The 15,379-nt window shown below is 45.9% G+C and overlaps 1 protein-coding gene across 1 annotated transcript in view; it reads left to right on the top strand.

Moving 5' to 3' along the window:
- Positions 1 to 4,503: 4,503 nt before the first annotated feature.
- Positions 4,504 to 15,379, top strand: part of JAG1 (jagged canonical Notch ligand 1) — a 35,116-nt gene continuing 24,240 nt past the window's right edge. The window contains exons 1-2 of the mRNA XM_062489443.1: positions 4,504 to 5,062; positions 5,955 to 6,260. Of these exons, the coding sequence (XP_062345427.1) occupies positions 4,991 to 5,062; positions 5,955 to 6,260 (378 nt within the window). The 5' untranslated portion in view covers positions 4,504 to 4,990. The remainder of the gene's footprint in view (positions 5,063 to 5,954; positions 6,261 to 15,379) is intronic.

The following is a 15,379-nucleotide window of genomic DNA, read 5'->3' as shown; positions in this document are numbered from 1 at the left end:
ATCACTGCTGCACAGGAATCCCACTCCTGGGGAGGATAAGTGAAGGACAAAGCAGTTGGATTCACAGGTTAACGTGGAGTCATCTGATCCTTGAAGGGTTAACAGAGAAACAATCAAGAGAGTAGGTTTATGTGCATATAAATAAAGGAAACTGAAGGAGAAACAGCTATTCTCTGGAACAGAGTAAGGTCTCAATTTTAATCTGTGACAGAAAGCAATAATGTTATGGATTTGCTTAATTACAGCTGGATAAAACATAAAGGCTCTACAATAGACATATTTTTTTGGTACCAAGCTTTAACTCTTTCAGGGACTTTACTGTTTCTCACTGCAGTAATTTCTGAGAACCCCAGAATATTATTATTATTATTATTATTATTATTACTACTACTACTACTGTTATGGGAGTATCCTCTGAAATAGATTTAGTGCCTCACTTTCATTCTGGACAACAAAACACTTCTAACATACAGAAACATTAAGGTGGGAATTTCAAAGTGACAAAACGCACATGCACGATAAACACACCGCAGCTTTTAAATTTTAGTTCTTTTAAGCAACACACTCCAGGGAAAGGGGAAAGTAAGGGCTTGTGGCAGCAAACTGGATTTGGGGCTCTGGTTACTAGAGCATCTTCTCCAAAATATTTTGTCACATTTGGAAGTCTTGCCTGAAGACACAGATTAAAGAAATTGCCTGACTGGGAAGAACTGAAGCTTTCAAGGCGGTAGGAATGCACTCTTCAGCGCTGGGTAAATTGCACTCTTTCTCCTAACCTCTGCCACTTGCTCAACTTTCTCATCAGTGGTAGTTTTCTCTCCTGCTCCATTTGTGAAATAGTCTAACACTGGGTGTGGCTTCCCCACAAAATGCTTCCTAATTAGTTTCTAAACATTAAATGATTATGGAAGCGCAATTCCCATTCCACTCAGGTGATGAAAAGCTTTACAGGAGTTCAGTCTCACTTTGTAATTAGAGAAATTAGCTTTCTAAGTTTAGATCACTCAACTGTGCAAATGGGTTCATCTGCTGGAATGTGTTGCTCCGAAATGTGTGTCAGCCAAGCAGCACGGCGCGGTCCCTATCTCTGCTCCGCGACACTCGCCCAAGTGGGCAGGTCACTTCCAGAACAGCAAGAGGAAAATGAAGTGTTGTGGGTGTATTATAGGAAAGGCCTTATCTAAAAGCTCACTCATCCGTGATTGACTGTGGTGATACGTCCTTCTCCTTGCAACAGGGAAGCTTAACTCCTAGATAAAGGATTATCTGAGTGGATGAAATTTCACTCTTCCACTCAGTTTGTCCAGGCTTATATCTAAAACTGCAGCAAATTTATTTTATTGGCTAATTTCAAGGAGCAAAACTACTTTTATAAAAATCTGGAGGAACAAAGGGCTCCTTTAGCCTATTTGTTTGCTGTGAAAAGAGGTCATTGAGCTTTATGAATTTTTTATGACCACAGATTCCACATGTCAACGTATTCTTTTCCAGTAGTCCTTTAACTGGTTTATTGAAGGCTGATGCAGCATCAGTCCCCTATGATTATGCAACTGTCTTGATCTGCATTACAGTAGTAAACAAAAGTTTAGTCACCAACTTGAAAATGAGATGCATCAGGCCCCTGAACGAAGAACTTTTCCAGGGGTGCCATTCCAAGCTTACCTTCAGGTATCACAAATCTAAGGAAATCCTGTGGGATTGTTCACAGCCATGGCTCAATGAGTCAGTGAGCTTTAAAAGGAAATTACAACTTTCCTCACACAAAGAATTGACTTCACGACACCTGACCCTGGTAAGCCAGACACTCCCTCTAAAGGCTGTGATCCTTGTCCCACTGAAGCTCTGGGCAATCTCCCAGTGGCCTCAATGAACAGCTCTATATTAGGGAGCTGATTCCGGCCCAAAACGAAGCACTGCCTGTAACGCTGGACTTTGGCACGCTCGATGCCTGTAATGGATTCTAATGTGGATGTGATCTAATTATGTTGGAATAGGAAGATTAGCAGGAAAGTAACTTTATGCAGTGTAAAAAGCCCAGTACCAGACGCTGGAAAGCTCTTCACCAGCCACAGAGGAAGACATGTCAGCTCCACATCTTGTGAGACGTGCAGGCAGAGCCTTGCAGTAGGGATTTTATGTGCACCAGTGTCAGGCTGCTCAAAGCAACTGCAGCTCAGGCCCCTGTCACACGCAGCAGCTGGCACGTTGCTGTATCCGTAGTGAAGGGGAGCATCTCAAAAAGATGCTCAGGCTGTGGGCAACATGCTCAGCTGGTTCTCAGTTCTGCTGTGCAGTGGCTCAAGATCTGGCCTTGACTGCCCAGAGGGAAAAAAGCAAGAGATGGGACTTCAAGGGGGAAATTCTAGACTAAATAAGTTTAGAGGGATTTTACTGCTGACTTCCATGGGGTCAAAACTTTTTTCAAGGTTGCAGTGGAGAGGGTTTGCAACGCGCTTCTGCACATGATTCATGCTCTGCCTTGCTTTACCTATCACTAATACTCTCCATCTCAAGACACTGGGAGACTTAATTCATTAATGCTTGCCAAACATTTTAAGTTGTTGGACAAGTAATTCTCTTTGAGGGCAGCTACACTGCTGAGTCACAAGCACTGTGGGAAAGAGAACTCTGGATTTCCTAAGCACTGGAGTCAAACAAGTGGAGTAACCTTTTACAGAAAGGCCAACTCCAGACCTGCCCTAAAGGTATGGAGCATACTGGCAGCAGCAGGGTATTTAAAGCCCCAGAAGAGCAGACTTGTGGCACTTGGGAACGAGTAACATTTAACCAGGCTGTGGAAACTAACCCACACCCACTGAAAAAAACAGAATTGAGGCACTGGTATCACCAAACTGCAGCCATATAGCAGATTAAACACCATGAAGGTTTACCAGCCTTTGGAAAGCTAATGAATCCAGTGGGGTACAACCAATGCTGCTGGCACCTGGGGGCTGAGTGATGCTGGAAGGAGAATTCGGCAACTGTGCAACTCACAGGCGTGCCAAAATCTAAGTCGTGAACTCACAAATGGGAACAGGATCTGCAGGAACTTGGTGGAAGCCTGAGCACAGTTCTAAGGTGAGGAGCACAAATACCATCAGCTTTCCAGCCCGGGGCAATCCAGAACGGGACAGACCTCACCACAGCCAAGAACAGGCACGCACTTTGCTTTTGCCATAGGAAATGAAAACAAAGGATATAAAATTAGGTCAGAAATCTTGTTTTCCTCTGTACCACTGACTCTGGTGTATAAAATAGACATTCACACACCTGCTGTGTTAGATCAGGGTGGAATAGATCAGGACATAAGAGTAGCTGTTCTGGGTCAGACCGAACGTCATGTAGGCCAAGTTCCTGTCGCCAACGCCTCAGGAAGAAAGGGACAGTGATGCAGCGAGTTCCCAGCACAGTCACCCAACTTCTAGACCCACAGCCCAGGGACTTCCCAAACCAGAGACAAAGTTAGGGGTGGGTTGTTTTTTTTTTTGGTTTTTTTTTTTGTTTGTTTTTTTGTTTTTTGGGGTTTTTTTTGTTCAATGCCCTTTGATGTATGGCTCTTCCTCTGGGAACCAGCCTGAACTCTTTTTGCTACTGTGCAAACTTTTGGGTTTCTCAGTAACCTGCAGCAGGGAGTCCCTTCAGAAATCACCTGGCTGTGTGGCTGTGGACCTGGAGAACTGGGACGAACCTCTGCAGCGCGGGGACAGACCTCCGACGGTTCTGGGCCCCCTGCCAGCACTGTGATACCGGCACCCATCAGCTGAGGGACCTTTCCTCCCACTCGAAGCGCGGGAGGCCCTCGGCGGCGCGACCTCTCCTTGAGGCGGGCACACCGAGTCGCACGGTGGCGACCGCCACCTCCGCTTGCCTGGGGACAGCCCGGGCTGCCCGAGAGCTCCGCGGCGCCCGCCGTCCCCTCAGGGCGCGCCCACCCCGCCCCGCCTCAGGTACCGAGGGGCGGCGAGGGCGGGCGGCCGCCGCCGGCCGGTGGCAGGGAAAAGGTTTCGCAGCGCAAAAAGCATCGCCCAGAAAGCTTCGTTCTTCCTTCCACCAGCGCCGAGGAGGCGAGGAGGAACAGGCTGCGGGTCGCGGGCGGGCAGAACCCGCGCGTCCCCGCAGCGAGCGGCGAGGCGGGAAAAGCCTTCAGCCGGGAGCGCCTCAGCGCGGCTCCTCCCGCTCCAAGGTAGCGCTGGAAGCAGCAGCGGAGCGGCCCTTCCCGAGGGACGGAACCTCGGGGCGGCCGGGGCGCGCCGCCTCCCTCAGGCGGAGGAATCGCCGACCCGCAGCTCGCTCCATCCCCACCGCTGCTACCTGCCTTCCCCGGCCCGTGCCATTCCCCTCCTCCGCTCCCTCCTCCCGCTGTCCCCCTCATGCATATGGATGGGCGCATGCGCCCGCCGCCCCGGGCTAGATGAAGCGGAGCGGCGGCGGCGCTCGCAGACGGGCGGTCGGCTGCGGGGCGGTGCGTGTGCTGCATGTGCGTGTGTGCGTGAGTGAGTGAGTGTGTGTGCGCGCGCGTGTGTGAGTGAGTGTGAGCGTGTGTGTGTGTGTCTCGGGGGGGGGGGGGCAGGGGGTCCGCGCAAGAAATAAAAGGACTGGGGTAATAATCGCCGTAATAAAACAAACAACAACAACAAAAAAAAAGCAGAAAAAAAAAGGAGAGAGAAGAAAAGGGAAAGAAAAGAGGGGAGGTGAGAGAATAAGGCGGATAAAAGGAGGCCGGGCTGCTTTGCATTGAAGAGCGGGGCGCTATTGAAAGCGCTTGAAAAGCGGCGTTGTCCGGCGCGGGTGCGCCGCGGTATATTAGAGCGGGGCGGCGGCAGCAGCAGGACCAGCAGCAGCAGCGCCTCCTCCTCCTCCTCCTCCTCCTTCTTCTTCTCCTCCTCCTCCTCCTCCCTCTCCCTCTCCCTCCTGGCCCTCCCCGTCCCGTCCCGACCCGGAGCGAGCGGCGGCGGCCCTGCAGGCGGGCGGGCAGCGCGGCGGCGGCGGCATGCGTGCGCCCCGGCGGGCAGCCGCGGCGGCGTGCTCCATCCTTACCCTGCTCCTGGCGCTGCGGGCCGAGGTACGTACCTGGGCACGGCACGGGGCTCCGGAGCCCGCTGCTGGCGTTTTGGCGCTCTTCTGTAGGGCTTGCGGGAGATGGGTTTGGGAATATCCCGGACGGGCGCTAATGCACGGCTCCTCCGGCCGGAGCGGAGCCGCTGCCCGTAACTTCTCTGTGGAGATGGCAAACGCGGGAGTGCTCTTTGCAGCAAGGCTTAATTCCCGGGAACAAGAAATGCGCTTTGTCAAACCGTTTTTACTTTTCTCCCTTAAATCACTTTCCTCACCCCCTTTTCAGCTTTTTTCTTTTTTAATACATTTTTTTTTTAATAAAGTTGATAGCAGCACTGCTGGGATGATTAATGAGCGGGGTCTGAGTCTCAGCTGGGCAGCTCCAGCCTTTCCCGGCTCAGCTGCACCCCGGAGGAGGCAGAGGGCTGGCCGAGTGCCTTTTCAGGCAGTGCATTATGAGCTGCATCGTTCTGCCGCGTTTGCTCCTTGCCTGTGCACTCTTAGTTTGGTTTAGTTTTATTTCCTAACTATTTGGAAACCTTCCTCACGCTGGTTGTTTGTTTGGGGTTTTTTTGGATTGTTTTTTGTTTTTTTTTTTGAGCTGGCACTTATGGTTGTTTTTCGGCATTAATGGTGTTATTTAATTGGACTGATTTATTAAGCCCTTCTCATGGATGTCTGATAGGGAAAAACTAGAAGTGGTTGGCTTTGTTTTATTTTTAATATTATGCATGTGCTTCTTGAAAGCACACTTAAAATGACTTCTTCCTGTCTTCAGAGTTGTTGTAGATTGTGTTTGGGGAAAAAAGTTAACTGCCTGTCTCTTGTCTCTTTTTTTTATTATTATTTTTGTTTGTTTGTTTTGTTTTTTTCCTTCGGTTCTTTCTTGGGATTAACAGGTGACTTTCGCGTCGGGACAGTTCGAGTTGGAGATCTTATCCATGCAAAATGTGAATGGTGAACTGCAAAATGGAAATTGCTGCGATGGCACCCGAAACCCAGGAGATAAAAAATGTACCAGAGACGAGTGTGACACCTATTTTAAAGTTTGCCTGAAGGAGTATCAATCGCGGGTCACTGCTGGCGGTCCTTGCAGCTTCGGATCCAAATCCACGCCTGTCATCGGAGGAAATACCTTCAATTTAAAGTACAACCGGAATAATGAAAAGAACCGGATCGTTATCCCTTTCAGCTTCGCTTGGCCGGTGAGTTGCTTGAACCTCTCTGGCTCTGGTCTGTTGTATGATGCTCGAGATGTCCTTAGTGAGCTGAACTCTGGCTTCTTGTGCCAGGGGAAGAGGGATCAGGATTTGGGAAGGGAGCAGGCATCTTGGCAAGAGCTCGGGAATCCAAAGTACAGAAATGAGTAAAATGTAGTGGTGTTTTTGTTTTTGTTCCCTGGGGCTCACAATGCACAGCCTGTTAAATTTGAAAGTCAGATGTGCAGTGAGGGGGATCTAAATGGGTCAGGGAAGCAAACCCAGTATCTCTGCACTTTACAGCATGAATAAGTCTCTTGAGACTTAGAAGGTCAGAAGTTCATTTTTTTCTTGTTTTTTTTTTTTTTTCTTAACCAGTGAAGTCTTGGGCTTAGGCCAGGAGAGCAGTGGGTTAGGGGCTGTAGAGGGATCCCGTGTGAAAAGTGTGTGTCATAGCTGGCCTCCTTCCCCGGTGCGTGTTTGGGAAGGCTTCCTGCTTCTCCCACGGGGAAATCTCACTGCACTGCTCGGTGTGGATAGGAGCTGCTGTTGCTGTTCCTGGTGAAGTAGTTTCCAGCTTTCTTGGGAAGCTGGCTGTGTTCGGAGATGCTTGTCCAGAAGCAAAAGACTGAGAAAAGCCTGACTTCAGCTTTTGGTGCACTTCACTCCCTCCTCCCCACAGTGCACCTTTTCCTGGCTACCTGCCTCTGCAGTCCAGAGATTGTGGCTTCCCTCTGGTTCTGTGCAAAACTCGGTGGCTTAAGGAGGTGGGGCTTTTTGCCAGGCACTTTTCCAGCTTTGTCCACTCTAGTAAATACTGGTGAACCCTATAGAGCAGAGAGATGGAGGATGGGTGAGCCCTTCCTTTATCAATGATAATCCTGCTTTGTTGTTGGCTGGAAAACTACTCAGACATCACTGCTGCTTGTTTCTTCTGAGGTGCTCAGGAGGGTTGAAGCTTTGATAGTGAGCTCTGCAGAGGAGCCCTCAGCTCCCTGCGCAGAAAGTGAGGACCATCTTTCCAAAATGACCCTCAGGTGGGACAGACCCACAGAGGCAGGCTCCAGGGCCACAGGATCTATGGACATGGAAGAGTGCCATGACCTCAGATGGCTGGAGGTGTGTGGTTTTTGTGCCTGGCAATGCTGCGTGCAGAAGCCGGGGGTGGCCGATCTGGGGGGCTCCTGTCTGGCTTTTGAGGTGCCTTTCTGGGATGCTGTGGTGTGAATGCTGAAAGCTCCCAAATTTCTGCTCCTAAAACTAGTATTTTGAGATCACCTAGGAAACAAAACTGTTCCCCCCCCACACACTCCTTCTCCAAAGGCGCTGAGCAGACAATTCCCTACCAACTGCCTTGGGATATGTTGATGCTCAGCAGTTTTATAAATCCAGTCATCCTAACCTAGATGCCTAAGGTCATTTTTGGGAGGGGAGGAGGGCCCTCAATGTGCGTGCAGGGGAGGGGTGAATCTCATTTCTTATCCTCTGCCCCTATCACTGCTGGTGAGGTGGAGGCATGCCTAGACCCTCCAAAGTTTAGCGCTTCATGGTCAGATAAGGACTGGTTGCTGGGAGGGCCTGGACTTAGTCTGGGGAGAGGAAAGCCCGCCCCAAAATCATTCCTTCTCCAGTTGTGGTGTAGACACCCACTTTGTAGTCCTGCCGCCAAGTGCTGCAGGCAGCCATGTGTTCTTGAAGTGTCCTGTGCTGCCTCCTACCTGCCTCCTCTGTCAGCTGGGATTTCTGAAATACTGAGGGCTGAAGGGGCACAAGGGAGAAATTAAGTCTCCTTTTGTTTTTTTTTTTTTTTTTTTTTTAGGAGATAGTATTACAAAGTACAATAGCAGAGTTAAGAAAAGTATTCTCTGTAGGAAGTACAAATCTGTTTTTTCCCTTTTCCCTTTTCCCTTTTCCCTTTTCCCTTTTCCCTTTTCCCTTTTCCCTTTTCCCTTTTCCCTTTTCCCTTTTCCCTTTTCCCTTTTCCCTTTTCCCTTTTCCCTTTTCCCTTTTCCCTTTTCCCTTTTCCCTTTTCCCTTTTCCCTTTTCCCTTTCCTTTTTTTTCCCCCTAACATGAAAGGAGATAAAACTGTTATCAAATATGCCATCAAAGGGATAGAGGGCTTTGTAAAAATCTGAGGTATTTGAAGCTCTGCCAATGGCTGTAGTGCTTGTGTTGCAGATTTTGACTTTTGTCAGAGAAGTCAGGTACATCGAGGATTTTTTTTTTAAACTAGCTCCCAGTAATCTGAGTACCTTGAATCTATATGTATGCATATAAAAATGGAGTGAAAGTTAAACATGTTCCTTCTAACAGCCACTCTTCATAGGGTTGGAGAGGGAAATCTGTGTAGAGGGTGGGTTTGGGGAGATGAGGACCCTGGGAGAAGTATCTTAAGCTTGCCTGCATCTTAGTAAAAGAAATGCTTCTATTGTGCTGAATCTCATTCAGCACTGGAATCCTGGAGCAGCAGCAGCAAAACTCCAGTGCAGCCTTTGAAATGGGTAAAACTCAACTTGAGACACTTGCTTCATAAGCCTGGAATTTTGGAATAATCTCTTGCTTTTTCCCAGGCAGAAATGCACTTTTTGAGACTCTGATGATAGTCTGTGTGCAATTATCAAGCCTGTTTCCCAGCTTTAGCTTCCACAGGACACAGCTTTTATGCTAGCCATTGTGACTTCCAAATGGCATTTGAACAAAAGAATATCTAATGTGGCAAAGCTCTTATTTGTACTAAAATTGTGTACACAAATCATTTCAGGAATTTTCAAAGCTCTATGGATAAAGTAGTAAACTTAATTTAGTCAGCTCTAATCTGATGCTGAAATTTCAGAACTTAAAAAACTCTTTAGGTGGCTGAATACTGTTGACTTCTGTAAGAGCTTGAGATTAGCATTGCACTTATGTGGCTGATCATGAGAGGTATTTTTGAATACATTCAGCTGAAAAATATAGTAGCAGTAATAAGAGCAAAATGTTAATTATATTGCACTTGAAAATTCATGCCCTTCTCTGAATGGTGTTCTACTCTCTGACAGAGGCTTTTCTTGGCTATTCCAGCTTGAGTCAGTAGCATTCAGAAATGTTGTTGCCTCGACTACTTAAAAAATTTAAAAGAAAAAGCCTCTTCCCATGTCAAGCTGCCCCCTTATGCCGTTTGTGAAAAATAGTTGTGTTGCATTAGAAGCTTTATTCATCATGCAGGAGAGAGATTGGGATGCGTTAAAAGTATCGTGAGAGGGAGCTTGCAGTTGTCATGCAGATTTGAAGTGTAAGAGTCTTATTAATAACTTATGGGGTTTGCTCTTGTCAGTTTTGATATGTACCCCTGTGAGTAATGGGTGTGGAGACAGTGGGCCATAAATTAATTTAAGTGATGGAAGGTTTGAGTAAGTTGCTAGGAAACAGGGCAGCAGACCAGCATAAAGGAACTGGAATTGATCAGGAAGCTGCCCCTGCAGTAGCTGGTAATTCTTCAGTAAATTGAAACAATGGTGATGATGATTTAAAAAAGTAAAATGCACCTAGGCTTGCTTCTTACATTCATTTTTGAGACTTCACTGACTTTCTTGACAGGCAAGTGTGGCTTTATGAAGCCATATAAAAAAGTATGGAACAAAAGCATTTCCATGTTCCACTTTTCAAAGTCTGTCTGAACAAGTTTAGTTCCAAGGCAGACACATGCTCTTCTCTCATATGAATCAAACCTCTGGCCTTTCTTAAAGAACCCCAAGTGTCATGTGTGTTGTACCTTGCAGGAGCTGAGCATCAATTAACTAATCAAAACTTAACACTAAACTTTGCTTTTATGTAAAGAAAGATCTTTTGGGGGTTTGGCAAGACTGAGTAAGAAGGTCAAACTTGGCAATTCCTCTGGTATGCATAGCTCCAATTTCAAACAGCTTATTTATCCTGAAATTATGCTTCTTGTCGTTATTTAATATTGGGGCCTATTGCACCAATACACCAGGAAACTACTGAGGTGGGAAGAAACCCTCCAGCATCTCAGTGAGTTTAGCATAAAATACAATGAAAAAGAGTTTTGAACATCTTACTTCAACCTTAAAATAAAAATAGTCAACCTAAAAAAAAAAAATAGCCAGCCTGGCCCCTTTTTCATGACAAATCTTAGTGGTCCTGATTGAAGTGAAGATGCAGAGTGAAGATGTAAAATTTGTTTTCTGGGTAGGCATTGTTTTGTGTGGCTAGAGAGATGCAGTAAAGGAGCTCTAGCAGTTTTTAAGTATTGTGGACTTTTTCCTTTCTCGACACCAGGGATGTCCAAAATACAAATCTGCAGCAGCTGATATTAAAGTAACAGCCTTTTGAATCTCAGAAGAGATATCGCTACTTTCATCTGCTTTTTTCCCCCTTCCTTTTAAGCCCAGTGTGTCACAGTCATAAGACTAAAATATGGCTTTTGATTTTGTTTCTTCTCTCCCTCCACTTAACTTCTTGAAAACTTACAGAAGCAAGTGCTAGATATTATTTAAGCTTTTCTTGAACAATGCATGATAAGTCATCTTGGAGCATGGGCAGATCAGAAGAAATTTTTGTAATAACAAAATGCATATTAATTAAATCCATACTCTGTCATTTATTGTTGAATTAATATAAGAATAAATCTTAGCACTCAAAGTGTAATGTTTGCCTAGGATTACTATTCAAAACGGAGCTGGGAGTATTAAGTGACATCTGAAACATAATTAGCATCACAAGGCTGCTTTTTTCCCAGGACTGGAGAAGTGATGCAGCTATTCAGAGGTTTTGCACTTCTTACATGTTTAAAGAGTTTTTTTTATGTTCCAGCCAGTTCAGAGCTTCATCTTCATGGTAAATTTATTTGACTATATTAACATAATATGTCTAAAAATAAATCCTCATCTTGCCTGCTCCTAGAATTTTTGTTCTTGTTATAATAAAGGCCTGCTCCAGTTTAACTTCAATGGCAGCTGGACTGGGCCTGGCACTGAAGCTTATTCCTAAACTTTCTCAGGCTACACACATCCAGCACTGTCAGCTTGTTTATGCAGCTGGAAGTCAGCATGGCTGAAAATGAATTGCATAAAATTGATGCTTTATGCTTAAAGTTGTAGTTCACTCAAGGAAACATTGCTTACCAGTGGGCTGGAGGCTGGAATAGTAGTCAATTGGTTCTAAAGCTGCTGGACTTGGGTCTGAGCTGTTTATTACAGCTTTACTCCTAATGGAGTTGTGATGCCCTGCAAAGCCTTAAGCTACAGTTCTTAGAAGTACTTCTCTGTAGATAAGGAGAAGTATCTCTGTAGATAACATGAATGACAGGATTGGTTTTGAAAACTGAAACTAAGCTTGCCTTTGAATTTCTCTTGATGAACGGGAGTTTTATATGTTAATTGACTCAGTTCTAATAATCTAACTGGTAACTCCTGTGTCTTAACACAGGGGAAAGATGTCAAAACTAGAAGCTGTTGCATTTGTTTCTTGTTAGTCTGTGGAGCTCATGGTTCTGTGGTCACTATTCTGCAGCGTAAATTACACTCATTATTCTTGTAGTGTTCAGAAGAAACTGCAAAAAGTGGATAGAAGTGGTTAAAGTGGTTTGTAAATAGTCAAACATCCAGAGTCCTTTACCAGCTCAACCCAGTTCTTAGGCACTTAGGTAAATAAGTAGAAAGGCTTCTTGTTCAGGCTTGCTCCATGTGAACCTGACTGTTTTGCTTGGCTGGCTACTAGGTATTCTGTCTATTAACCTTGCCACCCTTTTGTAACTGGTGCATTTAATTATCAGTGGGATGCTTTAAACAGGTAGGGGGACTGATAAGGGCAGGTAATCTGCTTGTTGGGGAAGGCTGAAAGCAACCATTGACATTTTGGCCTATCTGCTGCTCTTTGACAAGTGGGGCTCTGTAAGAAAATAACTCCATGACCAGATAAGGTGCTGATTAAAATGCTGCTGCTGTATGAAGCACCCGGGTAGGTGAGATCACTTAAAATCATTAGTTTAAAAAGAGAGGGGGAAAAAGGGGGGGGGGGGGGGGGGGGGAGTTGGAAGAAGCTCCTATACTTTTTTAACTTTTTTTTTAAAGAAGGGGAGGAGGGAAGACCCCAAGTCTCCCCCCTGTGCCCAGTACATTGTCCCGTTAATGCATGCTAGTTTTATGATTGGAATACATTGTAGTCCGGCCACCCAGACAGAGGCATTGACTGCTAATATTAACCAAGAACAATAGTGTGGCCATACTGACTGCAGTGAGGATTACAGAACATAATGGGGCCTATCCAAAAATAATGCTAATACAGGACAAGCAACAGGAAGCAGCAGTAGACTCAGCATTGCTCGGCTCCCAGACAAACCATGGACTTACTTCACACAATGGCAACTTCAGCACATTATGTATTCACAGGATACTCATTATTCCAGCAGGCTTTCCAGATCAGAGATCAGCCTGGTTTACTGGATGCTTAAGCGTATGCATAGTTTGGATAGCGGTACTTTTGTGTCCTTCATCATTTGGCCATTGTAGTGCGGTGAAGGTCTTGACTCTGGCTACTGCCTTCCCTGTGCCAAGGCAGAACAGGGGGCAAGTCTCTCCTGGAAGCTGCTAATGTGGTTAAATTCGTTGTCATGTCTCCTTTCTGTGGCAATGCAGTTTACTGGCACTTAGAGCAACAAAGGAACTACTCAGAATGAAGCCTAAAGGAGCAGTGTGCCTTTGTGTGGGCATATTCTGATGAGGCTCTTGGCTGGGCTGCCTGCTTGGGGTTCAGCCGAGCTCTCGGCCATAGGGTTTGGGGTGTGAGATTGCCACAGCTTGGGCTGTGTTTATATTCACAGGGTTGAGGCAGTAACAGCTTTGTAGGGTGTTGCCTTAGCCTTACATAGGCTGTCCTGAAGAAGAGCTTCCTGATGATGTTCCATTTCACAAAAGGTTAAGAGGGTTAGGTGGTTTTCCTTCTTTTCCGGAGTATGTTCACATTCTGGGTGAGGAACCAGTTGCCTTTAACTCCTTTGAAGGATATTCAGTTGTCAAAGTTGACCGACCATGGCATAGTGTTGTGATGCATAGTGTCATAGTGGAGTGACAGGGTACCCAAGTGACAGTCCTGGTGATGTTCAGAAGAAGTGGGTTTGTGGCTAGCTTTAACCCTGCTCCCAGCTGCTCTTCTCCCTGGCCCTTGGGCATGCTGAAACATGCCTCAGTTTCCCTCTCCCATATTTCACAGCTGGACCCCTGTGGCCTGCTGTGCCCCTGTCCTTGCCATCCTCCCTGGATGCAGACAGGGTGTGTGTGAGTACCATTCTCAAGCTGGTGTTCACAGCTGTGCAGAGCGTGAGGAGAAGGTCGCCGGGCTTAACCTGCTCTCCTTGTTTGGCAGAGGAGGAGCAGGCGCAGCACTCTGAATGCAAAACTTCCCACTGCATTTGTCTAGTCATGGTTTCACATGCTCAGCAAAGCTCTTGCATGCTTTAACCACAGTGGTAGGAGGGAAAGGAGTTTGACGAGTTGCAACCCCTTTGAAAACAGAGGCAGTGCTTCAGCTAAGGATGTTTTAATCTTGCTCTGGCCCACTGATTTGCAGTGTGCCTTTAGATGCCAAAGTACAAAAGCACCTCTTTTGGGTGGATGTCTGGATAAAGGGAGGGCAGAAGGTAATGAAGCAGAGAGCTTTAAACACCTGTTTACCTGCAGCTGCCAGGATTCATTTCATTTAAATAATCAGAAAGGACGTTGCATGGCCCTTTGAGATCCTTATTAAAAGGGACAATTTCTGATTCTGGATCTTCACAGTCTCTTGAGCTGTTCTGTCAATGGATCAAGACACAGTGTCTTGTTATTGAGGAAAACAGCTCTTGCACACTGACTCTTGCTTGTTTCTTGGAGTCTGAATTTGACTACTTCCATTCTTTCCTAGCTTAACTTGCAGAAGTTTTGCTTAAATTTGACCATGCTGCCTTTTAGTCCTCTGAGCTGATCTGCAAAGTTTAAGGACTTGCTGTTCCTTTCAAGCTGCCTTTCCTCTCAAGCTAGAATCCCTGCCTTCTGGTCAAGCTCAGGTTTACAGTGGCTAATTGGGTGTGACTCTGGAAAGTTCACTGCTGCCTTGTTGCCTAGGACATTGCTTTGATGGAATAAGGTGCATGATGTGGAATTCTTGTGTCTGGATATATATATATATATATATATATATTTATTCAAAGATGGGCAGAGGTCATCTACGAGCATGGGAAAACTTAAACCTCCACACTGTAAGCAGTCATTCCTGAGATATCTGAGTCCTTGATCTATAGAGTGGGGATGATATGTACTTCTAAAAAATCTCAACAGTGCAGCTTTGTACAGAAGTGCTTTTTGGGGAGGGCTGAAGGAATTAGCTAGAGGTACATGATAGATGGATTGTTGTAGAGGGCTTGCTACTGGTGTGAGGCTCTGGGTGACTGTGTGGCTTTTGTTTAAAAGTGTCCATTTTTGAACATGAAGTCTTAGGGTTTTTTTGGTCTTTTCCCAGTGCTGAGAGGGACAGAGCCAAGCAATCAATGCCATTTTTTTTATCATCCCTTTTCAGGACAGGGACTCTTCATTTACAATATTCAGACAAAATGGGAGGGGACAGTTAGAAGCAAGGGGATTGCTAGGGTAGGTCTGTTCCCTCTGCATTTTGTTTCTATCCGGTTCAGCTGAAGCATCTTCTCTCTTTTAAACAAACTCCTGTGTGGTAGTGGAAAGTGGTCACACAAGTATCTAGCAACAGTAGCACTCACAGCTAGGATTCAGCCTTTCCTTTCCTTAAGGGCTAGGTGTGTTGGTAAACAGTCCTGAGAACCAGCAGGGAACTGTTGCTATGAGTTTAGACAAAATATCTTCCAAAACAATTATGCAAGGCTGAAAGGAAAACATCCTTAACTTTATTGGAAGTGGTGCTAGTTGCCATAATTCATTCTCTATATCATAATATTTTTTGTCAAGCTTGCAGTAACATGTTGAGTTTGTGCTGCTTAATGTTGGTAATTAAACCACTGAGGAAGCACCCAAGATAGTGCAATCTGCATCTGTAATATGGCTTGGGAGTTCTATTCTGGGTTTGTTTGGTTTGGGTCTTTCGTTTTTTTGTTGTTGTTTTTTTGTTTGTTTGTTTGTTTTGT

Source organism: Cinclus cinclus, chromosome 3 (genome assembly GCF_963662255.1).
Source record: "Cinclus cinclus chromosome 3, bCinCin1.1, whole genome shotgun sequence".
In the NCBI taxonomy this organism is placed as follows: domain Eukaryota; kingdom Metazoa; phylum Chordata; class Aves; order Passeriformes; family Cinclidae; genus Cinclus; species Cinclus cinclus.
This window is presented reverse-complemented; position numbering and strand designations above follow the sequence as displayed.